Below are 27,854 nucleotides of genomic sequence, written 5' to 3'. Positions count from 1 at the left end.
ATAACGTTGGATGCCAACCGCCGATTAACCCCACCAAAGAAGAAGAAGAAGGCGGTGACAGCTTCCCGGAAGTGGAGCATGTAACGTTTTGTGTCTTCTGGCTTGTGAAGTGACGTGTGCACAAAACCTGGTCAATGGTAGCGAAAAACACCTAGCACCCCTAGTTGGATGCTACCGTACCGCTACATATTTTTATATTGTACTGTTTAGATATTATAAATATATTTATCACCAACTCGTAGTAAGTTACGGCGAACTAAAAGCAAAATGTCAGCAAGTGCGGTTTACGTGTTAGACCTCAAAGGCAAGGTAAGAGGACATGACAGATTTGGGTTAGCTAACGTTAGCCAACTAGCTAGCTAGCTAAATAACTAGTGTTTCACATTTAAAATGTTTAGCTAATAATGCATTGCACGATTTGATGAACAACTTACAATATAAAGCTAGCTAGTTTACGTTATAAGAAAAATATAGAGTATTGAATTTGAGAGCTTTATGTTGACATGGGGAAAGTAGTGATGGGAAACCGAGGCTTTCTGAAGCCTTTGGGGCTTTTACCAAATTGTGCAGAAAAACGGTTAATTACTCTGAGCTTTTAATAACAATGCACGTTAGCGATGATCGTCGGTGCCAGGTGCGCCGGTTCCTGTACACATTTTTGTTGTTGTTAAAATGTATGAACTCACAGCGTCTGCTAAATGACTCATGTAAATTACATCTGCTGGTCATCAATGAAAAGTACCGTTTGATGTTTTATACGTTTTTTCCACACTATTCATCAAATTTCAATGGTGCAAAGGTTAGTCGCTAGTCTTCGTAGCCTACAATTAGTTACCATTACATTGCAGATTCGTACCTTATATTATGCTTCCCTTTTTTTGCTGTGAATCCCTTTTTTTGCTATCAAAAAAAGGAATCTATGGCATTATCTAAGATCCTTAAGACAAGTAATTGTTTAAAGCTGCAATATGTTGGTTTTTGGGCGACCCAACAAAATTCGCATAAAAAAGTAAGTTATAGATCAGTCATTCTCGGTGAAAGCAAGTAAGACGAGGTAGATCTGTTCTATGTGTGCTATTTCTATGCTTCACGGTCTTAAGTTTTACTTTTCATTATTTTACTTTCGGTTTTGTACCTGAGCTTCAAACAGCTGAATGTACAATATTTTTGGTTATGGAAAATATATTTCACAGCAGTTTAGATCGACCTGGCCAAGGCTTTCGACACTGTCAATCACCGTATTCTTATCGGCAGACTCAACAGCCTTTGTTTCTCAAATGACTGCCTCGCTTGGTTCACCAACTACTTCTCAGATAGAGTTCAGTGTGTCAAATTGGAGGGCTTGTTGTCTGGACCTCTGGCAGTCTCTATGGGGGTACCACAGGGTTCAATTTTCGGGCGGACTCTTTTCTCTGTATATATCAACAATGTCGCTCTTGCTGCGGGTGATTCCCTGATCCACCTCTACGCAGACGACACCATTTTGTATACATCTGGCCCTTCTTTGGACATTGTGTTAACTAACCTCCAAATGAGCTTCAATGCCATACAATACTCCTTCTGTGGCCTCCAACTGCTCTTAAACGCTAGTAAAACCAAATGCATGCTTTTCAACCGTTCGCTGCCCGCACCCCCCCGCCCGACTAGCATCACTACTCTGGACGGTTCTGACTTAGAATATGTGGACAACTACAAATACCTAGGTGTCTGGCTAGACTATACACTCTCCTTCCAGACTCATATTAAACATCTCAAATTCCTATTTTGCAACAAAGCCTTCTTCACACACGCCGCCAAACAAAACAATGGTCATTATGGCCAAAAAGTTATATTTTTGTTTCATCAGACCAGAGGACCTTTCTCCAAATAGTACGATCTTTGTCCCCATGTGTGGCTTTTTTATGGTGGTTTTGGAGCAGTGGCTTCTTCCTTGCTGAGCGGCCTTTCAGTTTATGTCGATATAGGACTCGTTTTACTGTGGATATAGATACTTTTGTTTCCTCCAGCATCTTCACAAGGTCCTTTACTGTTGTTCTGGGATTGATTTGCACTTTTCGCACTAAAGTACGTTCATCTCTAGGAGACAGAACACAACTCCTTCCTGAGTGGTATGACGGCTGCATGGTCCCATGTTGTTTATACTTGCGTATTATTGTTTGTACAGATGAACATGGTACCTTGTTGTTTTGTTTGGAGGAAAAAGGGGAAGGCTTTGCAAGCCGAAAAACACCATCCCAACCGTGAAGCACAGAGGTGGCAGCATCATGTTGTAGGGGTGCTTTGCTGCAGGAGGGACTGATGCACTTCACAAAATAGATGGCATCATGAGGAGGAAGATTGTGGATAAATTGAAGCAACATCTAAAGACATCAGTCAGGAACTCAAAGCTTGGTCGCAAATGGGTCTTCCAAATGGACAATGACCCCAAGCATACTTCCAAAGTTGTGACAAAATGGCTTAAGGACAACAAAGTCCAGGTATTGGAGTGGCCATCACAAAGCCCTGACCTCAATCCTATAGAAAATTTGTGGTCAGAAATGAAAAAGAGTGTGCGAGCAAGGAGGCATACAAACCTGACTCAGTTACACCAGCTCTGTCAGGAGGAATGGGCCAAAATTCACCCAACTTATTGTAGGAAGCTTGTGGAAGCCTACCCGAAACGTTTGACCCAAGTTAAACCATTTAAAGGCAATGCTACCAAATACTAATTGAGTCTATGTAAACTTCTGACCCACTGGGATTGTGATAAAAGGAAAAAAAGCTGAAATAAATAATTATCTCTACTATTATTCTGACATTTCACATTCTTAAAATAAAGTGGTGATCCTAACTGGCCTAAAGACAGGGAATTTTTACTAGGATTAAATGTCAGGAATTGTGAAAAATTTTGTGTGTGTAAACTTCCGACTTCAACCGCAGCCATGTTATTTTTACTCCTTATTGTTATTCAATCTGCATTGTTGGAAAAGGACCCGTAAGTAAGCATTTCACTGTTCGTCTACACCTGTTGTTTACGAAGCATTTGACAAATACAATTTGAAAGTACAGAATGTCACCTTTGTGGGTATTTTTTATACTTATCTGTTTTACCTTTTAGAAATGAAAGCACTCCATGTATCTAGTCCCCCCCCATTTGAAGAAGTCATAAATATTTGGACAAATTCACATATAGTGTATTAAAGTAGAAAAAAGTTTAGTATTTGTTCCCATATTCCTAGCACTCATTGACTACATCAAGCATATATGACTCTACAAACTAAATAACAAATCCATCTCCGCCTCACCTCTATCATGTCTATGAGGTTGTAGAATTACTGGGTGTTGTCGATGGTCAGTTTGCTGTGCTGGTACATGACTCGGTAGTGGATGACTCGGTAGTGGATGACCTGGCTGTAGTAGCCGACACAGAGCACATAATCACCAGGGTGGCGGGATGGACTCCTGTACCAGGAACAGGCCATCCTCTACAGGCCGGGTCTCACATCTTTTCAGTTTGCTGCAGCTAGTGACTGGAACAACCTGCAACAAATACTCTATACCATTTGTATTTCATTAAGAGAGCTGCTGGCAAAATGCACGAAAGTGCTGTTTGAATGAATGTTTACGCGCCTGCTTCTGCCTACCGCCGCTCAGTCAGATACTTAGATACTTGTAAGCTCAGTCAGATTATGCAGGACACGCTAGATAATATCTAGTAATATCATCAACCATGTGTAGTTAACTAGTGATTATGATTGATTGTTTTTTATAAGATAAGTTTAATGCTAGCTAGCTACTTACCTCGGCTTACTGTATTTACGTAAAAGGCAGTCTCCTTGTGGAGTGCAACGAGAGAGAGGCAGGTCGTTATTGCGTTGGACGAGTTAACTGTAAGGTTGCAAGATTGGATCCCCCGAGCTGACATGCTGGAAAATCTGTCGTTCTGCCCCTGAACAAGGCAGTTAAAACTAGTTAGGGATAGGCGGGACGCAAATGTCTCAACTGGCCAATTGCCAGGGAAAATGCAGAGCGCCAGATTCAAATAAAATACTATAAAATTCAAACTTTCACCTGTTAAGTCTACCCCCTCCTTTTTCGAACATTCTGTTAAAAATCGCGCAACTTTTCAGCGTCCTGCTACTCATGCCAGGAATATAGTATATGCATATGATTAGTATGTGTAGATAGAAAACACTCTGAAGTTTCTAAAACTGGTTAAATCACGGCTGTGACTATAACAGATCGTGTGTTTCATTGAAAAGCGCAAGAAAAACTGCTCTCTGAAAGCTAAAAATTATTTCCATGCGTCACTTTCATGGGTTGTTAAAAGGGCACAAAATTATTATCAACCTGCATGCAATTCCTACAGATTCCACACGATGTCGCCATTGTCGTCATTTTCAATGGAGTTTTTTCTTGGTAAATCCAACTAACTGGATTCCGTTTCTTCCGGTCTCCACCAGGATGTTTTGAATGTGCACATTGGCAGCCATTGATTTGCAGACGAGGAGCTATTGAATATACATCGCCCTGTAATCATTTTGATAGATTATAAACGTTTACTAATACCTAAAGTTGGATTACAAAAGTATTTCGAAGTGTTTTGTGAAAGTTTATCGTCGACTTTTTTAATTTTAAAAAATGACGCAGCGTTTAAAAACAATGTTTTTTTCTGAATGACACAGCTTCCATAGAAAGCTATTTTGGGTATATATGGACCGATTTAAACGAAAAAAAGACCCAATAGTGATGTTTATGGGGCATATAGGAGTGCCAAGAAAGAAGCTCGTCAAAGGTAATGAATGTTTTATATTTTATTTCTGCGTTTTGTGTAGCGCCGGATGAGCAAAGTCTTTGTTTACGTCGCATTCAGGCATTTTGAGGTGTTGCATGCTATCAGATAATAGCTTCTCATGCTTTCGCCGAAAAGCATTTTAAAAATCTGACTTGTTGGCTAGGTTCACAACGAATGTAGCTTTAATTCAATACCCTGCATGTGAATTTTGATTAAGGTTTGAGTTTTAACGAGTACATTTAGCATTTAGCTTAGCGCATTTGCATTTCCAGGTGTCTACTTGAGACATCTGCGTCTCAAGTAGGAGCAAGAAGTTAAATCACACATGTAGATACTCAATTATAGCTACACTCGTTGTGAATCCAGCCAACATGTCAGAAAATGCTTTTCGGCGAAAGCATAAGAAGCTATTATCTGATGATAGCACCAGCAGTAAACAAAGGGGTTAGCATATTTCAACCCTGCAGGCGCTACACAAAACGCTGAAATAAAATATAAAACATTCATTACCTTTGACGAGCTTCTTTTGTTGACACTCCAATATGTCCCATAAACATCACAATTGGTCCTTTTGTTCGATTAATTCCGTCCATAAATATCCTATAAATAAATGTCTATTTATAAAGCGCATTTGATCCAGAAAAAAACAGCTTACAAAAAACGTAACGTCACTACAAAATATTTCAAAAGTTGCTTATGAACTTTGCCAAAATATTTCAAACTACTTTTGTAATACAACTTTAGGTATTTTTAAACGTTAATAATCGATCAAATTGTAGACGGGGCAATCTGTGTTCAATACAGGAATGAAAACAAACCAGCGCCACTTTTCACGTCTTGCGCAACTCTCAACTCTTAACCCTAACCCGAAAGAAATCCTGCTCCCAGTAAGTGCTCAGTAACTAAGTGCTTTCCATTCCTTAAATTAAAATAATGGCAAATAATGGCACAGTTTGTGGCCTGCCTGTTAGCTTGCAGGAGTCTTGCCATTCTCCTTCAACCTCTCATCAATGAGCTGTTTTCACCCACAGGACTGCTGATGACTGGAAGTTTTGTGTTTGTTGCACCATTTTAAGTAAATCCTAAACATTGTTGCGTGTAGAAAGTCCAACACGACTGGCACCGACGATCATACCATGATCAGTCGCTTTGCCCATTCTAACATTAAATCGAACATTAACTGAATGCCTCTGTCTATCTGCTTTTTATAGCAAGCCACGTCCACGTCACTCAACGTACATGGGAGCAAACCATTTGAACGGGGTGGTGTGCCTAAAAAAACTGTCCGCTGTGTGTGACGGCTCAAATGCATAGTCCAATTATGATGACCCATGTAGATTTTTGTGTTCCATATCAAGGACACTTGACTTGCCAGTGATTCCTGTTCAGGATGTCGTCAGGAGACGCATGCCATGTAGATGTCCTAACATGATGGATAGAGAAAGTGAGAGTAACTTCCTGTTGATTTGTTTCACCTTTTCAGGTTCTGGTTTGCCGTAACTACAGAGGAGATGTGGACATGTCAGAGATTGAGCACTTTATGCCCATCCTCATGGACAGAGAGGAGGAGGGTAACTTATCCCCTATCCTGGCCCACGGAGGTGTCCGCTTCATGTGGATCAAACACAACAACCTGTACCGTATCCTTACTGCCACTCACTCATCCTTTCACAAAATGTGTTTACAACTACTGCCTCAATATTGCTTTGCCTTTCCAAAATTGGTAAAAGGGAGAGTGATGGTTGGTTTGAATGCTTAGGTCAAATATACTACTACTCCTTTAGAGCTCACAAAAGGATCACTTCCAGTAAATACCACTTTCAGTTATTTCTCAAACTGACCGCCTTTTCCAGCTCATGTTTGTTTTACTTATCAGCCCCACATCAACTTCACCTTAACATATTTCCAATCAGTTGTAGCAACGTCTAAGAAAAATGCTTGTGTCTCATTGGTCTTCTCTTTCCTCTACAAAATTATTCAGGTGAGTTGCATATTTTGGGTGATAAATCGTAGTCTTATTTGACCAATTATTACCCATAGGTTATTACAGATGTTTAACTGGTTAGCTATAACACATTTCTTGTCTTTGAATTATTATATGAAGCACTGCTACCAACTTCATAAGAAGTGAGGTGGGTAACTTCATTCAAGTCCTTTGTCTCTTCAGGTTTTTTCAGAGTATTTTAAGGAGTTGGAAGAGGAGAGTATCAGAGATAACTTTGTCATCATCTATGAGTTGATGGATGAGTTGATGGACTTTGGCTACCCCCAGACCACTGACAGCAAGATCCTTCAAGAGTGAGTATCCTCTCCAGCCTTTAATCAGTCTCCTGAACTCTGTACCAACCCATGTTTTGCTTCCATTAAACATTTTCATATTCCTCCAAGTTAAACACATGATACGTAGTGATCTACAGTAGTGTATGTACCATATATCTAGAATTTCACCCAAACACCCAGTATGGCTGCAGACAGAGTGGTATATGTCATTGTTGTCCTATCCTCTCACCCTGTTTGTCTCTGTTGGTTTTTAGGTACATCACCCAAGAGGGGCACAAGCTAGACACGGGGGGCCCGCGCCCCCCTGCAACCGTCACCAACGCAGTGTCCTGGAGGTCAGAAGGCATCAAGTACAGGAAGAACGAAGTCTTCCTGGACGTCATTGAGTCTGTTAATCTTCTGGTGAGGCGCCTTGTCATGTCGTGTTCTAACACTCCCTTCCCTCTAATACAGTCGTGCCTTGCAATGTTTATTTTTGTCTATGACAAAATCATTCAGTGTTTTATTGAAATACTATCAACCGTTTGAACTTAGACACATTTGAGCAATTCTTGTAAAATGTCTGATACTTCTCCTTTTCTCATGTATGTGCAGGTCAGTGCGAATGGTAACGTGCTGCGCAGTGAGATCGTGGGCTCCATCAAGATGCGGGTGTTCCTGTCAGGGATGCCCGAGCTGCGTCTGGGGCTCAACGACAAAGTTCTCTTTGAGAACACTGGCCGTGAGTTCCTCTGCACTGTTTGCCACTGGATGGGTTACAGTTCAGTTAAAAGACAAATGCATGTAGATTTCAAAGCTGTTTCTGTGTGGATTCTCAGCCTTAACTTTAGACACTTAGCCATCAATGCATGATTTGCAAGACAGAGTTGTTGTGCACACATATCTCAAGTTAGGATTCAGCTCTTACCTCTAATCTATTTCCATTAAACATAGCTTTCATTTTTCTCAGAACTGTACTTGTACCAAGTCCAATCCTCTAATGCCCTCTCCAACTCTCCATATTTTTCTATTGCTGTGCTGATCACAGGAGGGAAGAGTAAATCAGTGGAGCTGGAGGACACCAAATTCCACCAGTGTGTGCGTCTGTCCCGCTTTGAGAATGACCGCACCATTTCTTTCATTCCTCCCGATGGAGAGTTTGAGCTCATGTCCTACCGCCTCAACACACACGTATGTACTGTATCAGAGACGGGACAGTTTAATTGCATAAGATGGGCTTGTCATTATAGTTTGTTTTCTCAGACAAAGATTAAGTGTAGTCTTAGACTAATAATGGAGTTTCTCCATTGAAAGGGCTTTAATAAATAAATATATTGGGTAAGTATTCAGAACCCTTGACTTTTTCCACATGTCATGTTACAGCCTTATTATAAAATGTATTAAATTGTTTTTTTTCCCTAATCAATCTACACACAATACCCCAAGATGACAAAGCAAAAACAAGTTAAGACATTTTTGCAAATTTATTACAAATAAAAACCAGAAATATCACATTTATTCAGACCCTTTACTCAGCAATTTGTTGAAGCACTGTTGGCAGGGATTACAGCTTTGTGTCTTCTTGGGTATGACACTACAGGCTTGGCACACCTGTATTTGGGGAGTTTCTCCCATTCTTTTCTGCAGATCCTATCTAGCTCGGTCAGGTTGGATGGGGAGCGTCGCTGCAAAGCTATTTTCAGGTCTCTCCAGAGATGTTTGATCGGGTTCAAGTCCCGGCTCTGGCTGGGCAACTCACGGACATTCAGAGACTTGTATTGTCTTGGCTGTGTGCTTAGGGTCATTGTCCTGTTGGAAGGTGAACCTTAGCCCCCGTCTGAGGTCTTGAGCGCAAGGATCTCTCTGTACTTTGCTCCGTTCATCATTCCCTCAATCCTGACTAGTCTCCCAGTCCCCACAGCATGATGCTGCCATGGTCATGTGGCGTTTGGCATTCAGGGCAAAGAGTTGAATCTTGGTTTCATCAGACCAGAGAATCTTGTTTCTTACTTCCTTACTGATGTCTTGAGATGCTGCTTCAATATATCCACATAATTTTCCTGCCTCATGACGCCATCCATTTTGTGAAGTGCACCAGTACCTCCTGCAGCAAAGCACCCCCACAACATGATGCTGCCACCCCTGTGCTTCACGGTTGGGATGGTGTTCTTCGACTTACAAGCCTCCCCATTTTTCCTCCAAACATAACGATGGTCATTATGGCCAAACAGTTGTATTTTTGTTTCATCAGATTAGAGGACATTTCTCCTAAAGTACGATCTTTCACCCCATGTGCATTTGGAAACCGTAGTCTGGCTTTTTTATGGCGGCTTTGGAGCAGTGGCTTCTTCCTTGCTGAGCAGCCTTTCAGGTTATGTCGATATAGGACTCGTTTTACTGTTGATACAGATACTTTTGTACCTGTTTCCTCCAGCATCTTCACAATGTCCTTTGCTGCTGTTCTGGGATTGATTTGCACTTTTCACACCAAAGTACGTTCATCCCTAGGAGACAGAACGCGTCTCCTTCCTGAGCGGTATGACGGCTGTGTGGTCCCATAATGTTTATACTTGCGTACTATTGTTTGTACAGATGAACGTGGTACCTTCAGGCGTTTGGAAATTGCTCCCAAGGATGAACCAGACTTGTGGAGGTCAACAATTCTTTTTTCTGAGTTCTTGGCTGATTTCTTTTGATTTTCAAGCAAAGAGGCACTGAGTTTGAAGGTAGGCCTTAAAATACATCCACAGGTACACCTCCAATTGACTCAAATGATGTCAATTAGCCTATCAGAAGCTTCTAGAGCCATGACATAATTTTCTGGAATTTGCCAAGCTGTTTAAAGGCACAGTTAACTTAGTGTATATACTGATGCACTGGAATTGTGATACAGTGAAATAATCTTTCTGTCAACAGTTGGAAAAATGACTTGTCATGCACGATATAGATTTCCTAACCAACTTGACAAAACTATAGATTGTTAAGAAGATATTTGTGGAGTGGTTGAAAAACGAGTTTTAATGACTCCAACCTAAGTGTGTGTAAACTTCTGACCTCAACTGTACATAAAAAATTTAGTCTCAAGGTCAATGAGGATTGTGGATATGAGGGTTTAAGTGAGATTGCTTATAAAAGTGCCACCTATAGGCCAATCAGTACAATTCTTTTTGATTAAATTACTCATTGTATGCCAAAGTTTTGACCATATCAAGGACAAATAATAATCTAAGAATAACAATAGCTTCGCTGTGAACCCCTCATGATAGCTTTATTTGTATAGCGCTTTTCAATACAAGTGCTTCGCATCATAAAATAGAGTACTTACAAAGAAACAAAGACAGGAGGAAGGAGAATGAAAAAAGATGGCCAAATAAAGTCATACATTGAAATCATACATTAAAAGCAGCTTTATAAAAATGCGTATTCAGCAGGGATTTAAAGCTACTTTGTTGGGGAACCGACCAAATTCAGAGATGTGAGTTAGACCTTTCATTCCCGTTGAAAGCAAGTGTACAAAGCGGTAGATCTGTTCTTTGTGCTATTTCTATGCTTCCTGTTCTGAAGTTTCGTTTTTGTGTCTTTTGGTTTTGTACACCAGCTTCAAACAGCTGAATATACCCTGAACAAAAATGTAAACGCAACATGTAAAGTGTTGGTTTCATGAGCTGAATAAAAGATCCTAGATATTTTACATACATATGAAGCTTTTTTCTCCAATCTTGTGCACATTTGTTTATATCCCTGTTAGTGAGCATTTCTCCTTTGCCAAGATAATCAATCTACCGACAGGTGTGGCATATCAACAATCTGGTTAAACAGCATTATCATTTCACAGGTGCACCTTGTGCTGGGGACAAAAGGCTAATCTAAAATGTGCAGTTTTGTCACACAGCACAATGCCAAGTTTTGAGGGAATATGCAATTGGCAAGCTGACTGCAGGAATGTCTACCAGAGCTGTTGCCAGATAATTGAATGTTAAATTCTCTACCATAAGCCGTCTCCAATGTTGTTTTAGAGAATTTGGCAGTACGTTCCACCGACCTCACAACTGCATACCATGTGTATGGTGGTGTGTGGGCGAGCGGTTTGCCGAGTCAACGTTGTGAACAGAGTGCCCCATGGAATGGGCAAGCATAAGCTATGGACAACAAACACAATGAATGCACAAACATACCGTGACAAATACAGTTTAAAAAAATAATGATAAGTTATCTGTGACCAACAGCTGCTTATCTGCTTATTCCCAGTCATGTAAAATCCATAGATTAGGGCCCAATTAATTTATTTCAATTGACTGATTTCCTCCTATGAACTTTAACTCAGTAAAATAAGTGACGTTGCATGTAGCGTTTTATTTTTATGTGAGTATACAATATTTTTGGGTATAGAAAATGTATTTCGCAGCAGAGTGTACTTTTTGTTGTTGTTGCTACGATGCTGGATGCTCCTCATCTGGTGTCATCAACAAAAACAATAATACATGCGCTGGGGTGAACAGTGGCACTGTTTCGTCTTATGCAGATTTCAGCTTTAAGGTATTCATATTGTTTTATTCATATATGAGAAAGACGTGTCAAAGCAGAAATGTATTGTTGAGAAGTTGTTTTTTTAAGCCTTAGAAATGTGTTGTCCTCAGGTGAAGCCCCTGATCTGGATAGAGTCGGTGATAGAGAAACACTCCCACAGCAGGATCGAGTACATGATCAAGGTAAACACCAGCCCTGCAACGTTACCCAGCAGCTAAGATAACAGTGTGCTTAGGTATCAAATCAATAGTTAACCACGAAGCTATCATAAACACAATGAGCATGATCTTCTGAAATACAATATATTGATCTCACTCACTCAGGCTAAGAGTCAGTTCAAGAGGCGGTCCACAGCCAACAATGTGGAGATTCACATTCCAGTTCCCACAGACGCCGACTCGCCCAAGTTCAAGACCACGGTGGGCAGTGTCAAGTGGATCCCAGAGAACAGCGAGGTCGTCTGGTCCATTAAGTCATTCCCGGTTAGTACAACAACACACTGGACTGCATGCTAAAGTAGGCCATAGTTTCAAAGTGGGGTTCTTTGAGTGACTGAACATCATAACCACAAATACAGATCTCAAGTGTCACAACTAACCTGGATAAATGTATGTAAAAAAAACAACACCATGATCCTAACTGTTGCTCTTTCATCTTGTCCCAGGGGGGTAAGGAGTATCTGATGAGGGCCCACTTCGGTCTGCCCAGTGTGGAAGCAGAGGACAAGGAGGGGAAGCCCCCCATCAGTGTCAAGTTTGAGATCCCCTACTTCACTACTTCTGGCATCCAGGTAAGATGCCTTCCTCGCTGAAGTACCTATTTTATCCACCAGGGGTGTCTTGTTGCTTTTAGTAGTGGGAAACGGGTAATCATTCTAACACATGATGGAGCTATTGTAACACATATGAGGTCTGGCTGTTCAAGCTGAGACCTGAGGTGTGTCTGGTTTGGTGTGCTTGGTTTGCTGCTTCGGCGACTGGTGCTGTTTATGTAGTATTTTGACTACATACTGTATGACACTGTCAGTTAACACAGGGAGAACAACATCCTTTCATCACCATAGTGTTTGCCTGGTCGGTCTCTATCAGAGATGTTGGTCTCTCTGTCACAAAGCTACACTGGAGAGCTTAGGAGTTGACAAGCTGCTCTCTTTCTGGGAAACAGCAGAATGTGTGCACTGTATCCAGAAAGATCTGCACAGGTGCTGTATTGCCAGCATTAGGCAATTGCCCCCCCAAAATAAAATTACAAATGATCCACACACTGCTTTTAGCACTCAAAATTGCCTTGTTGCATTGAGACATTGTTTTGACAAATACTGTGACATAATGGTCAAAATCTTGTTGATGGGATGGTTAAGAGAATAACAATTAGGAGCACAGTACAGTGTGCAGGTCTGTATTGTTGTGGGTCAATGTCATTCTCTCCCTGACAGCCCTCTGGGAGCTGTGGGTCCCCTGATAGATCCAATCAACCTCCAGATCTGCCACCAGGGAAATGACTTTGTAGGAAAGCCTTTTCATTGGCTCAGAGGGGGTTCTCTCACCTCATGTCTTTGTATGCTCTCAGGACAGCCTAAATTTGTCAGGGACTGGGCAAGGTGTCGAAAGCATTTCACAGGGATATTGGCTCATGTTGACTCCAATGCTTCTCACAGTTGTGACTCATTTCTCTGAACAGGTGAAGAAAAACATCACCAAATCCACTGGGGAAACTTTACATAGGATGAAGATGCAGTACTCTGGCACCTCCGTACTACCTGTTGTTGGTGTGGGGAGGATTGGTGTGGTGGGTCCATGGGGGGCTTCTGATAATTTCATATCGAACTAGTTGTTAGAAAAAAGTTTTGTCCAAATCAGATGTTAGTTTCTATATTTATTGAATATGATATGAATCCTATAAATTAAAATGGTCAATTTGCGTGCAACCAATTAGTTTAATTTCCCAGATCAAATTATATTTCAACAGAATGTTGCAATTATAGTAATTGTATCTGTTTCTAACAACAAACAATTTCAGACCAATCTGAGATGGTGGGTGTCAATCCTCTAGTGCTTTCTGAGGTGAAACGACACGTATCATGTTTTGCACTGGACGCAGCACATTCAATAACATCCCACACATAATTGAGAGGCAGGGGATTAAATTACACTTTGCTTGAATTTCTCTGGAAATCAGGAAGTTTTGGCACTAATGGAAAATGAGGGACTTTGTAATGAAATCAAGCGACGGAGATATTGATAGTGTCTTCCTGTTATGTTCTACCAGAGAACGGTCACTGAAAGGTTTCATCATCACTCCAAGATGCTCTCGTTAACGTAGCAACACATTGGCCTACTTAACCCCAGCAATGGAACCTTGAGGAAAGAGTTGCTTGTAAACCACAGCTCCTCAAAATAACTCACTCAACAAGAGATCAATGGAGACATCATCAGAGATGCCGCTGGAAGCTGCTATTTAGGGAGTTTGATTGAGCTACTGTGTTTTTTGGCTCTGGCTGACCCCAAGTCCGCTTCGCTGGTGTTCCAGGTCCTCTTGAATTGTGCAGAACCCCTGAGCCCACCGCACGCCACCAAGGATCTCTTCTAGCATGGAGGGAACGTTTAGGCAGCTTGGACTTATCATGTGAAATCCATAGATTAAGGCTAAATGTAATGTATTTCAATTGACTGATTCCCTTATATGAACTCTAAGCCAGTAAAATTGTTAATTGTTTCATGTTGCGTTTATATTTTTGTTCAATCTAGTTTATCAACATTTTAAGCTAAAATTTCTGATCTGTTGTATGAGCCTCATTGCTTTTTAAATGATTTTGGGTGTAGCTTAGGCCTACTGGTTGTTTGGGATCAATCATCTGACAACTCCCAGTCTGTTTGACATAAGTTATTTCTTTCTTGCACAGAACGACAAGCTGACCAATAGAATAGGTATACTTTTCTACTATGGAGGATAGTATATTGACAGGTTTGATTTTGCTGTTCGTTTCTCGTCTTGTTGGCTGAGAAAAAGTAAATTGGGATCGGAATTCGTTAAGGACGCACACTTGCATCCTGTTCTGCTAAAATGAATTAGGCCTACTGTAGTCTGCATGTGATTTCAGTCATTCTGAGCATTGTGGGTGTACGCCCTAATCAGGTCATGCATCCAATGCATATTGGTCTGGTACATTTCTTAAATGTCCAGTAAATTAAAATGCTGCCAGTCAAGTGTCCGGGGTCACATTTTCCTAACGGAAACCCTGGTGTGTGGGCATATGTGTGCGTGCCTCTGCGTATGCCTGGCTACATGTGCGTGCTCACTCTCTCCACGCTCCCATGTCTCTCGCACACGACACGCGGCACCAGCAAAAAAAAGAAAAGAAAGAGGAACCACATCAGCTCCTTAATTAGACTGTGTGGTATATCAGAGCGTATCAAAGTGGTGTTTAACCCCACTGCCAGCCTTGCCAGGCATACATGCAGATGTGCATCAAGCTCAGCCATACCCCATCTGAGGTAGAAAAGGAAAGTTTAACACCAGAGAGGTTGGACTGCTGTAGAGGCAGGGGCTGCATTCTTTATTTTTAACCTGCTGATGGTAGGGGAGCCACATCAGGGCTCATCTTCCCCCTCAAGGGGATAATTAGAGCTAGGTTCCCCTGCCTTCAGACACAGTGGTGTGACCCACCAGCCCCTCAGAGATGTACTCCATATAGGCCCAGTCAACCATCAGAACAGAACACATGACCAACTGCAAGTTCTCATGTACTATAAATTGTACAATAAATACATCATAGTCCATATCATGTTTGTACTGTGTATGAAAATAAGAATTGTGTTTGGCACAGACATCATGACAGATATCCTGAAAAATAGATATTATATTCAGGTGCCCAAGAAAGTGATTGATGGATGTGCCTTTGCTGTAAGTTTTGTAAGCACATGATCATTTGATCTTAATTTGATGTAAATAAACAGTCGTTCCTGTTTTGGGGTGGCACAGGTAGCCTAGTGGTTAGATCGTTGGGCCAGTAACCGAAAGGAAGCTGGAATGAATCCCCGAGCTGACAAGGTAAAAATCTGTCGTTCTGGCCCTGAACAAGACAGTTAACCCACTGTTCCTCAGTAGGCCGTCATTGTAAATAAGAATTTGTTCTTAACTGACTTGCCTAGTTAAATAAAGGTTAAATAAAATGATTTCTGTTTATTTTATTATTGGACATCTATCAGTAGGCAGTAGAGCTGTCATGTAGACCTTGTTTCAAATAATAACTGCAAAAACAAGTTTATTGGACCCTGGTTGACAGATTCGGTGCTTATTTTAGCTTCAGCATTAATTGAAGCTATTGATTTGATCAGCATGAGGCAAAGAGCTATTGAAATGGTGAATGATCTACCAGAGCCTGGAGAAAGCACTTATTAACATATACATATACATCACATTCTGTACCATCAGAGACATCCTTGAAGACTGAGGACACATTCATCCCCAAGCTAAATATGCTGTATTTCAAGAGGGTGTCCTTGAAATATGGCATATTTAGCTTGCTCCAAATCTGTCTGAAACTTTTTTTTACCAACTGTGTGAAAAATGTTGCCAAATCGTGTCTGCTTTGGTCTTACAGTAGTTTATAACAACAAACATCTAAATTTGTAAGGCTCCAGACAACTTAGACATAGAGTATAGTAGGCTACACCTCGATTTAGCTGTGTTTTTATTACAGAATCACATCAGCCAACCTTCTTACTGTCTGTGACTAACTGGTAGTGTAGGAATATGGAGCTACCAATTTCACCACAGGCCATGTAGAGTTGTAGACAGGTCAACTAATGTTGGAGATGTCAGAAGTGGAATAATGCTTTGTCCTTGTTTCACCCTGTGGGTACTATTTCTGTATCTCTGGCGGTTTCTCACTATGACTCTTGATGACTAAAACTTTAGAAACTATGAAATATTAGGGAACTTTGAATAGGCTCACTTATAGTACCACGTTTAGGCAAGATGAGACTAAAGGTTAGGGTGATTCTTGCTGATTTAAAGTATGAATGTATCGATAAGGCCAAGAGTGTGCAAAGCTGTCATCAAGGCAAGGGTGGCTACTTTGAAGAATCTCATATAGAATATATTTTGATTGGTTTAACACTTATTTGCTTACTACATGATTCCATATGTTTTTTTTCATAGTGTTGATGTCTTCACTATTATTCTCCAATGTAGAAAATAGTCCAAATAAAGACACACCCTTGAATGAGTAGGTGTCCAAACTTTTGACCGGTACTGTACGTCATTCATAATCTTTATTGTTATATAGGTCTATGTATGAGCTGGTAGCACAATTGAGGTTAGCTAGGGCCACTGTCAGTGATAACCACCAGGCCTTTCTGAATCGGCCTTGTAGGCTTGCTTTAACTGCTAGCACTCCTGTTCTGCCAATGACAACCACTGGACCTCACTGATGTTAGCTTTGACATGCCAGCACTGAGATCCTCCTGTTCTCACAATGAGAAGAGCCTCTACTGTCTAGACTGCAGACACACACTCACACAGCTCTGAGACCGTTCAGAAACTCCTCCCATATGCATATAGACCTATTCATTTTGCATTGTGTATCGGTCGTGTGATCTGCCTCAAACACCCTTTAGATCTTAAATAACACTTGGAATTGGCGTTGTGCGTAAATGGGAGGAGATTTACAGTCCAAATACAGCGCTAGTCTGACATGAATAATGTCAAGTCAGCAGACAGATTTACTTCGGTGGAGTAAATTGTGTTTGTATCCTACTAGGTTGCCTTTGCACCAGTTTATGGGAAATAGCCTTTTCATAGGGGAATGCAGCAGCCCCCTCTGTAGCCGTTTTGGTATTTTATTAGGATCCCCATTTAGCTGTTGCGAAAGCAGCAGCTACTCGTCCTGGGGTCAACACAAAACTTGACATAATACCGAACATTTAATAGACAAGAACAGCTCAAGGATAGAACTATATCAATTGTTTATTTGTTGCCTGTTATGAGACAAAGCAATATTGTGTGTCTTGGAGGTAGGTTGTGCCCTAGTACTAGCAGTGTTCACACCTTTCTGAGAGGAAGAGCAAATATTTAGTTTGGGTGGCTGACTGCATGCCTGTTGCATCTTCATCGGGACCACCAGACAGATCAGACCTAGAGGTGCTCATTGAGGAGCCTTTAAGGGCATGTGATGTCCTGGCTTTCTTCATTATGGCCCAGTTATGATTGATGGTACCCTTGGTGTAAAGTGTTTCACTCCCAAATGCAAAAACTATCATCTTCCCCATATGGTGTTGATAAAAATCTCAGTTTTTATGTGAAGAGAGCTGGGCTGCGGTGTGGTGTGCTGAGTCCATTTACACTTTGTCAAATCTGCCTGTCAGTGTATTTCTCTGGGCTGTTATTGCAAGTGTTTTATCTTGGGGAAGATTTAAGACTTAATCCCCCCCACTCTCTGTTAGAATCTCTGAATGCCTGAAGGTGGTCCTCGTTTCAATGAGAGCCCGGCCATGTAACAATGGGGGAATATGAAGCTCAATTAATTATGAGCGCCACGAAGATAAGCATATTAAAGGGATACTTCTGGATTTTGACATGCTAGCAGTTACCATAGACTTCTAGCCATTGTGCTAACGCTAGTTGGCAATTGCGCTAACGCAAGTTAGCAACTTCCTTCAAACTACATGCAGACATAAAAATGGTATCCACAAGTTCATCTGACTCTAGGGAAGTGGATAAAATGCTTTATTGAACAGTTAGCCCCCTTGTGGTATGGCTCAATTTGGATTTGGTAAATTCTTGCAATATGTGTTCCCTTGGTGGATCTTATTCAATAGGTTGTAGTTTGAAGAATTTATGAAATTTCACATAGGACCGGGAAGTGCTAGTTCCCCACTTTTTGTTTTAATATCGAAAATGTTCTTAACCACTTCTTCATACCAGCTTGTTTCTGGAATGTGAGAAGTTCTCATCTGCAGACATTGACTTGTGTTTCAGCCAGGGCATATTTGACCTTTGTGGTTGTTGCCTTAAACGTGGCATTGTTAAAGTTAGTATTTGAGAGAATATAAACAAAATCATCCTGGTAAAAACAATGCAGTGTCATATACAGTAAACCTGATTTTGTTCTATTCATTATAGTGTACTTTACAACCCCCTCCCCCCACCTTCCTCACTTGAAACACGGTTTGCTCTGTGTGATGAAAGTCTTGTTTTTAGGTGCGCTACCTGAAGATCATTGAGAAGAGTGGCTACCAGGCTCTGCCATGGGTTCGATACATCACACAGAACGGGGGTAAGGTTGAACATTCTCCACACCATTTAGTATTAATAATAAGCATTCACACTCTTCTCTCAAAGAAGACTTCATCTCAGACCATTATACTGTAATAATGATCTCTCATTATCATACCACCCACTAAACATCTGCATGTAAAACACCCTGTCAACTACCATCAATCCTATGTGTTGAATTGTGCATGTATCTGAACAGCCATGTGGCTCTGCTCCGGTCCTCCGTTGTTCCATTGGCTCTCCTGCTCTGTTGCCCCTCACATTAAATGTCTTGGCCTTTTTATTGGTTTCAATAGTTTTAGTAATTGCAGCACTGAATGTTGCTTCTGATACCTTTTTTTCTCCCTGCCATGGACTACATCTAGGAGACTCACTGCTAGTAAGAGGTCTGTAACGCCAGTAGATTTGGTTATTTTCTCTCCCCTCTTCTACTGTACAGTACATCATGTTGTGAGGTTCTACAGTACAGTCTGCAGTCCGTGTCTCCAGGCCTCTCTTCCTGATAAGGTTATCTGTGCAGATGGTCTGAGACAGGGCCCCTCCCACCTCTGATTGGCAGGAAGGAAGTAGCCAGGCAATAGCGTTGTTCTTGGCGGCCGCTGGCCAGCTGTCATGCTGTACTACACCCCATCGAATGGCTGTCTGAATTATAAAGCAGAGAAAACCCAGCCAATCTTAATTATCTCCGATATCAACCAAAGGAAGGCATTCATCTCCACTTGACTGGGCGCTTGTTTTGATACTTTGTCAATCAGGGGGGGTTGAGTCTTTTGGTCTGCGCAGTCTTTTGTCTGCTCTGTGCAAGGTCAGACTACAGGTCCTGTGTCTGTTTTTGTCTGCGCGTGTGACTTGAAGATACAGTTGAAGCCTAGCCTATTTGGAATCACTGACTCGCCGATGGAATTCATGTCAATCTTTTTACTACAATAAAAGTAGATTAAACTGACAAACTGTATCTCCAGTAGAGTTGGGCGGTATCCAGGGTATGACATTCAGGTAAATTTGTCAGTGGCAGGCCGGGCCAGTACCAAGTGGCATGCAGAATTCCAATAGTGGGTGATTTCATGTTTCATTTGCAGTCTGGGCAAGTACCCTTTAAAAAAATATATATATTATAGCTAACCATAAAATCTGATATTTATACTATTTACCCCCCCCCCCCCCTCTCTCTCTCTCTCAAGGATGACAATAGCCTTAACATACGAAACTGTTTAAAATGTAATATTCTCCTCTTGAAATGAGCCCAATAATATATTGCAATATCTTTAGGGCGTGTACATTATCCATATTATCAGGCAGGTGTGCTACTATAGCAATAAGCATTATCACCTGAAGTCAGATGGATGTAGCATGGTGACTACATGGCTGAAGAATGGGGTTGCTCTTCTGCATTGTTAACCACAATATGCTATTCATTAGCTAGGCCACACTCTAAATATCACCTTGTTGCTTGCTAAATGTTCTAAAAAAAACTCCCTATGTCACTAATAAATCATGTGATTTTGAGTGTTTTATAAACACTAATTGTTTGCATTTTCCAGTGAATATAGGCCTACCGTTTATGCATTCAATTGGCCGACGCGCTTCCCGCTGGTACTTTTTTTTGTCATGCCAGACACCTCGTTTGTAAAACACTGCCAATTGCGGTAAAGATGGAGTTGAAAAATGAATCCTACAGCGCTGAAAAGCCGTGGTCAGACTCTTTTCAATAATTGCAATCAAAACTGTTGTCTTTCTGAGATTGCAGTTATAAATGTTGTGCAGTGACTGGGCTTATTAGAACATATTATTTTCCACTCAGCGATCAGCTGTGTGAGGAGATGTGCGCTTTTGCCACCCAACAATGGATATTCAGCTGATAAACGACATAGCTTCAGAAATTAATCTGTTATTAAACAATTATATAAACTTGACAATCAAGCAGTTCAATAGTGAAGGCCTACATAAACCTTTCTTTGCTAATGACATCGCTGTGTACGATGTTGTCTAATATGAAAATAGACTGAAAAGCAGGTGGAGAACTTTTTATTCTGTGATTGTGTGGATTCCAAGTGCCGATGTTCTGAATTGGGCTTCCCGCCTCCGCTGACATGTGTCCGCACGTGTATCCAGGATGTAGCCTACTGGGGCGGGGCTCACTCGAAGGACAGGGAAGGCTTCCTCCGCTTGGACACCGAATGCTGATTTAATAAATAATGTGAAGCGTCAGATGTCTTGAAGATTAAGGAATAAATACAAATATTCATTATTATTTTCTGTTTTGGAGTTTGAAAATGTACTGGCTCAAGCGGCCATATGAAAGCTTCATTAACTTGCCCAGGTGAGCTCGGCAGAGGTTGCTGGGCCAGCGGGCAGCCCTGAATGTTGAGCTCTGCCTTCATACCATTCCTGTACCATAACAGGGTGCACACAAGGGCCGCTATTTATTCCCCCCCCCACAAAAAAAAATTTGTGGTACAAAACAACATTAGGAGGCAGAGATCTTTATCCAGGAGGGGATTTATTGTCTTTGCTGTAAACAACAAGCTTGATCTGGCAAGTTAGCGAACCAAATGCATCGCTGGAGCCCTGAGATGGAGATACTTTATTTGGCACATCTTACATAGTTAAGTTATAAGCAGTGGCGTAGCATGCCCCCCTGAGCTTTAGGGCACCTCAAACCCCCCCAAAAATAAAGCATTGACAGCAGTTCAAAATAGCCAGGTGTATATGGTATACCGCCAAAGCCTAATCTCCAGTGATCCATATTCACCAGGAAGTATAATGAGGCCTGGCAATAAGACGGCTCCGTTTTGTTTCAATCCCTCTGAATAGATGAGTTCCACCGCCATTGTCTGCGAGAAGGGATAGAACCAAGATATGCTGAAGCAGTTAAGTGTCAATGCCAGAGGTGCAGAATCATTCTTTTTTAAGAGTGGAAAAAAGGGAAGAAAAACACAGGGAGAAAAGCTTTGAAGTTCCAGAGGACTGTGAGAACCTGCTAGCGTAGCGAGAGGGGAGGGCCGGCCGGAGAAGTCTTTGCCAAACGTGGGTGACTCCTCCGGTTTGGGGTTGGCGGATTAAGAATGTAGGCAGCCTACAGGGACTACACATGCATGCCCTTGCTCTTAAAAGTTTACCTTTCGTCACTGGGTTATTGACAGTGCATTTAGCCAAGGAATGATTTAGGCATGCATATGTGAGTAGGGGAATTCAGCAGTGCTGAAACTGAAAGTGTAATTTTCTCAATGCTTTTGATAAGATTTAATAAAACAAGCACCAGTGGGTCTGTTGAATTACTCAAGTCAAATCAAATTTTAGTAGTCACATGTGCCGAATACAACAGGTGTAGACCTTACAGTGAGATGCTTACTTACAGGCTCTAACCAACAGTGCAGTTAAAAAAAAATATGGATAAACGTAACAAGTAATTAAAGAGGAGCAGTAAAAAAAAATATGTAGGGGGGGTGCCGGTACAGAGTCAATGTGCGGGGGCACCGGTTAGTTGAGGTAGTATGTACATGTAGGTAGAGTTAATTAAAGTGACTATGCATAGATGACAACAGAGATTGGCAGTTGTGGAGAGGGGGCAATGCAAATAGTCCGTGTTGCCATTTGATTGGCTGTTCAGGAGTCTTATGGCTTGGGGTTAGAAGCTGTTTTAGAAGCCTCTTGGACCTGGACTTGGCGCTCCAGTACCGCTGGCTGTGCTGTAGCAGAGAGAACAGTCTATGACTCGGGTGGCTGGAGTCTGAAGTCTTAAGTATGGGTGATAGATTTCATACTGGAGAGGTTAGACCTTAACTGTGAGTGGATCGCTGAATACCTACAGTAGATGTACTGTGCATATACACAGATAAAATATATATATATATATATTGTTATTAACTTTATGTGTTTATTTAAGCTGTCACGGCAATCAAGCAACACAGGAGATCACTGATGTGTAATTATAAACTATGTGTGAAGGTGTTTGTAATTAACTGGGAAGACAAGACATCTCTGGGCAGTGCCAAGTTTTAAGTCCACATTCACCCCCAACAGCCCAACTGAATACAAGCCAACGCCACCTGATCTGAGTACTTGCATCATCTTGATGAGCTCTGGATTTTAGTTGCCACACTGGGCACCCGTTTCCAGACGGTTTCCTTGCCAGTGTCCACCGCAGACTGCTACCACACAACCATTTTATTTTATTTTGTTCAAGAAAGTGATGCAGCCTTAATTGACAGATGATTCAGTCTGAGATGTATTCATTTGAAAGATCAAATGTAGTTAGACATCCTTAATATTAAGCGTGGCACCCTGTGGTTTTATTCATCTCATTCATTAACATTTACAACTTCAAAGGGAAAGAAGTGAATCATTATTGACCTATGCCCAGCCTATATGACATATCACTCTGTTATCAAACAATGAAAGACGAAGTACTTCAAATCCACCTTTCATATCACTTTTAAAAAGGAGCAGTGTTATTTTATGGGGAAGTGATACACTTCACTGTACAGCAGTGGCCCTAAGTCAACTAGAGGCCTTGATCTCTTTGGCAGCCTAGTGTTTTCTTCAGGCTGATTGAAAATCCTTGTCAAATTTGCAGTGGCCTGGGGGCCTTGATGTGGCCTTAGGTTCTGATTGGCATGCTGATGGCAGTTACTGTGGTGTCACAGGTCTGTGGTTTAGCTTCACCCCTGCACCGACAAGCACTCTGCTGTGGACGACAGCGTGCGAATCGCACATTATCTGCGTGTCCCTGTGTGAGTGTCGAATGGCCAGGAGCCTGAGTCAGCAAAGCCACGCACTGTCTCCATCTCCGCAAGAAAAACTGTGTGCATACGTTTTTGGGGAGAGGGGCTCATAGGACAAAATTAGAGATCTCCCATGAGCGGGCAGTAAAGGCCTGTAAACACAGCCTATCAATTACCACAGCCAAAGTAGTCCTAGACTTAAGCTGTCTTATTCTACCCCTTTTCATGTTCTCTCTCAAACGCCATATAGGGAATCAGCATGTGTTTGATGGTTAAGAAGGGGGGAAACCAGTAGAACCATTGTCTAGCCCGTGGCTTGTGCTTGCTACAATTTAAAAATAGTTTATCCATCTGTGTTTGTTATTTAGACTGATGTGAAGACTGGATAAGAGTTCTGTTAAAAGAATCATATTTTTTAAGAAATGTCATATTACAGAGTAGTAGTATTTTGAAGTTTATTAGTTGTTAAATGTTTAAAAAACGGTCAAAAAGTATTCTGTTTTATGCACATGAAAAAAGTATTTCAAACTAACAATATGAATCCCAACATTTAGAAAGCGAACCGTTGAGTTTCACTAGAAGTAAACATGTTGTGAAATTTAAAGCGTGTGTGGCAGGGACTTGTGGGCGTCTGTGTTAGACTCTTCATAACTACTGAATTTGGCACAGAATTTCTCCAACCACCGTCACAAATAAATTACAAATATGTCAGTAGTGTGTTTCAAAGTCAACTCACGTCACGTAACAATACTATTGGGCTCCATGCACTATTGTTCCAAGTGCCCTTGGTTCCCCTAGCAACCACATAAACACTGTTCCACCTTAACCTTTGCACTTAATTGCTCTTAAAGCAGATACGGTTCAAGGCAAATGAAAACCAGATACGCTGGGCTTGGGGGGCAAACCATTTCATCACTCCACGTCTAACGTTCCACACATCACACTGTTTCCATAACTGTTTTTAAAAAATTGTTATTACATACATTGATGCTGTTTCTTAGGCTAAAGAGTGATTTTGGAGAGGTTTCTACTAACAGACTGTACTGATCTCGTTAAATCCGGCCCATGCTGCTTGCTTTCCCACGTTGTGACGTCTAAGAGGACACACAAAGTCCACAAACATAAAGAAGTACACAGGCCAGTGTGTGGGTGGATGGGGGGGGGAGTGTGGATGTCATGCTCACCTCTACTCAAAACTCTGAGATTCCTGAACAGATAAGCAGTCAGAACTTGGCCTGAGCAGAGAAACCAAACTCGACACAGCTGTGTGCTTCCCATTGTAAATCTGTGTATTTAAGATGTTTGTTTACAACTCATACTGCCAAGCAAAGCACCAGGGAAACTTAACTCAACATCTCCTTACTTACACACAATCTTTGGTCTTAGGGAACCAAAATAAGGAAACTTATCCTTGAGCTGGTTCTGCTGGTTGAATCAGTTATCTCATACATACTTGTCCTCTGTTAGTTTTACAGTGGGTGGAGCCAGCTCCCAAGAGACACATCCAGTTTTCTTTTGTTTGGCTCTAGGAATAATATTGAAACACTAATTCATTTTGATGAATTATTTTCCATTGTGAGTGTTTGAGGTTAAGGTGGAAGGGTAGGGTAGGAAAACGGCTTCTCTAAGCATTAGCTTTTATGGCCAAACGGATTTATTAAATATCCATCAATATCCATGTATGACTGTGTGCTAAATTGATGTTACTGATTAGATCACTAATGATATTGGTTTCCATTTTCTTTTCCAGATTACCAGCTCCGAACCCAATAGAAACTGCAGCAGGAAAGGGAAAGGCCCATATTTCTATGGATGGAACATTGTTGGTCACGGATGTGTAATTACTTTTAGTCCTTTGTCATGGACATTTGTTGTTAATTGACTTCATTTTGTTTTCTTTTCAAGTTTGAAGTTTGTTTCATGTTTAGTGCCATAATACAGAAATTATATTCCTCAAAATAAATATACGTTTTTATTTGGTTACAGTTGTGCTCTAAAAGTAGTGAGATGTATGATATTTCTATAGTAGGTCAGTTGCAAATAATGAATACAATTGTTGATACTCTACTTACCTCTTTTCCATCTAAATCACCTGCTTGCAATGTGGTCATATATTTTAAAGGTCAATTTCAGGTGTTACAAGTTGAGTGTGACCAACGAACCAGTGAAGTGTTATAAGAAGTTTAATGTGAATTTACACACAGCGTTCTTCATTTTTCGGTTTTCCTGATTACTTAGTGATAGCCTGATGCAAGGCTGAAAAAGCTCTTCAATATATTGCCTGGTCCGGAATCATCGGACATCAGTCTGTATGGCTGTTATGATGAGAATAAGGTGCATTGGTACATTTGTGCAGATCGAAGTGAGCACTTAAAATGGTCAAACTATAATAAAATATTTGCCACAAGTCTTTATTGCAGTTCCTTTAGGCCACCATTACCTCTGAATAATCAAATCCTAAATGTTTATTGGGATGTATTAAGTTGCTGATTAGCTGTTGATACATTTTTATATTTGTGTCATTTTCATCTCTTGATTTATCCTCACATTATTCAGTGGAATACAACATGCTCAATGGAAGGCAACATTTTTATAAACCGTTTTGAATGAAGGTAGCTATTAAATGGTATTGTACATTCCTAGCAGATCTTTTAGGTGACTTGTGTTAACAATTGACTGCCATGGTTGCTTCAATAAGTTCTCAAAAACTAGGCCAAAAGCTTTAAACCTCAAATTTGCATAAACATCCCTATAGTGATACCACCATCAGATATTTTCTCCCTCATAAAATAAAAATGTTATGGTCTTGTTTGCTGTAAACTGATGTTTATGTCCAAATCAAAGAGACAACAGTCCGAGTGGTTGTGTGTTTGAGGTTTCTCTCTTTCTTGTCCATTCATTTTGATCACAACACCGTTGTGGCCAGAGCTTTTGCATATGCAGAAAATGTCATCGATTTTGACACTTTTTTTTACACCTTTAGGTCACATCCAATTGATCTTTTAAAATGAAGGTTTTGTTGTACTTCATCATCCAACCAAACTTTTGCTTACGTTATACTTATGACACAAGGAACCCTTCAATCAGTTAAAATGAGGAAACCTCTTTTAGCAGTGGTATTGACTTGCCTATATTTAAAATCAAGCGTCTATAAAAGTTATCAAAAAGAGCTTGACTGTTTCCTTTTGTATTAAACTATTTTCAACTTAATTGCAGGCTTTCTACTGCATTGTTGTCTGCAGCATGTTTAGGCAACATTTTAATACTTAAAAAATGCATCCATCCTTTGAAGTAATCACTTATCTGACTTGACTGCATCTGTGAATGCGAAATAGTGACACCCCTGCTTTCACCTAGCCAAACGTGTTCGATCAATGATTAATTTCAAGAAAGTGTGAGAGGAAGGATGCATTTTCATAGTATTCCAAAATTGAATAGTTTTATGCTAACAGGTATTTGATATCTATCAATACAGCCCATGTGTGTTACATCACAACTCTGAGGAGAGTAGAAAGTGAATTGTCAGTGAGTCTAGATGCTGTGTTGCGTGCATTCCTCATGCTCCGGCTCCAGATCAGAATGGTGTATCTCCCTGCAGACCACTGGGGTGTGAATAATAGCATGCAGGCCTGTGAGTCTCATTCTCGCTCTCTAAAACAAATCTATCTGCCATTGTAACAGTTAATGAGCTTTAGATCATAATGGTGATACAAAGACCAGTTCTGCATAGCTGGTCTGCCCTTTACACAACAGAAGTGTGTCGTCTCGAGGATATGTCTCCTCAGATATGCATATACAAGGCGGGAGTGTGGTCAGATTAGACAAAATTGGCCTTCTGGAAACCGGTTCAAACTTCAGAACATGAACTGGATCAGCTAGAAAAGCGACAGAATAGTGAGAATATTCTCCCTACCGGAAGATGGGGGGGGGGGGAAGGGGACCATTCAAGCTGATATCAGAGGAGCTTGACGTGGATGTATCACTGGAGGATCTGGAGTGATGCCATCAGATCGGCGTGAAGCAGAAGAACGCTAAATACCCTCGCATGATCATATGTAAACTGGAATTCTCAGACCAAAGTCAACTTTCTTGATGGCACGGGGGAAAGGAGATCAGGGTCCAGGTGGGAAAGGGAAGTGTGGAGTGCAATAGAGATTGTATCATCTGTGGATCTGTTGGTGCGGTTTGAAAATTGGAGTGGGTCTAGCGTTTCTTGGATAATGGTGTTGATCTGAGCCATGACCAGCCTTTCAAAGCATTTCATGGCTACAGATGTGAGTGCTACGAGTCAG

General features: G+C 41.1%; 1 protein-coding gene across 2 annotated transcripts; it reads left to right on the top strand.

Moving 5' to 3' along the window:
• Window positions 1-32: 32 nt before the first annotated feature.
• Window positions 33-26,772, top strand: LOC139376758 (AP-1 complex subunit mu-1). 2 transcript variants are annotated; one of them, XM_071119702.1, is made up of 12 exons: window positions 33-309; window positions 6,258-6,414; window positions 6,688-6,755; window positions 6,942-7,072; window positions 7,309-7,456; window positions 7,649-7,775; window positions 8,082-8,224; window positions 11,671-11,742; window positions 11,884-12,042; window positions 12,225-12,350; window positions 18,764-18,839; window positions 25,313-26,772. In XM_071119702.1, the coding sequence occupies exons 1-12, from the start codon at window positions 268-270 to the stop codon at window positions 25,333-25,335; spliced, it is 1,272 nt and encodes a 423-aa protein (XP_070975803.1). In that variant the 5' UTR covers window positions 33-267; the 3' UTR covers window positions 25,336-26,772. The 2 variants fall into 2 exon arrangements, with proteins under 2 accessions (XP_070975803.1, XP_070975883.1); XM_071119782.1 differs by lacking the exon at window positions 33-309 and having other exon boundaries at window positions 6,347-6,414; window positions 6,688-6,757; window positions 6,943-7,072; window positions 25,313-26,770.
• Window positions 26,773-27,854: the final 1,082 nt, after the last annotated feature.

Source organism: Oncorhynchus clarkii, chromosome 1, assembly GCF_045791955.1.
Source record: "Oncorhynchus clarkii lewisi isolate Uvic-CL-2024 chromosome 1, UVic_Ocla_1.0, whole genome shotgun sequence".
NCBI classification, from domain to species: Eukaryota; Metazoa; Chordata; class Actinopteri; order Salmoniformes; family Salmonidae; genus Oncorhynchus; species Oncorhynchus clarkii.
Note: the sequence above shows the minus strand (reverse complement) of the source record. Positions and strands in the feature narration are given on the sequence as shown.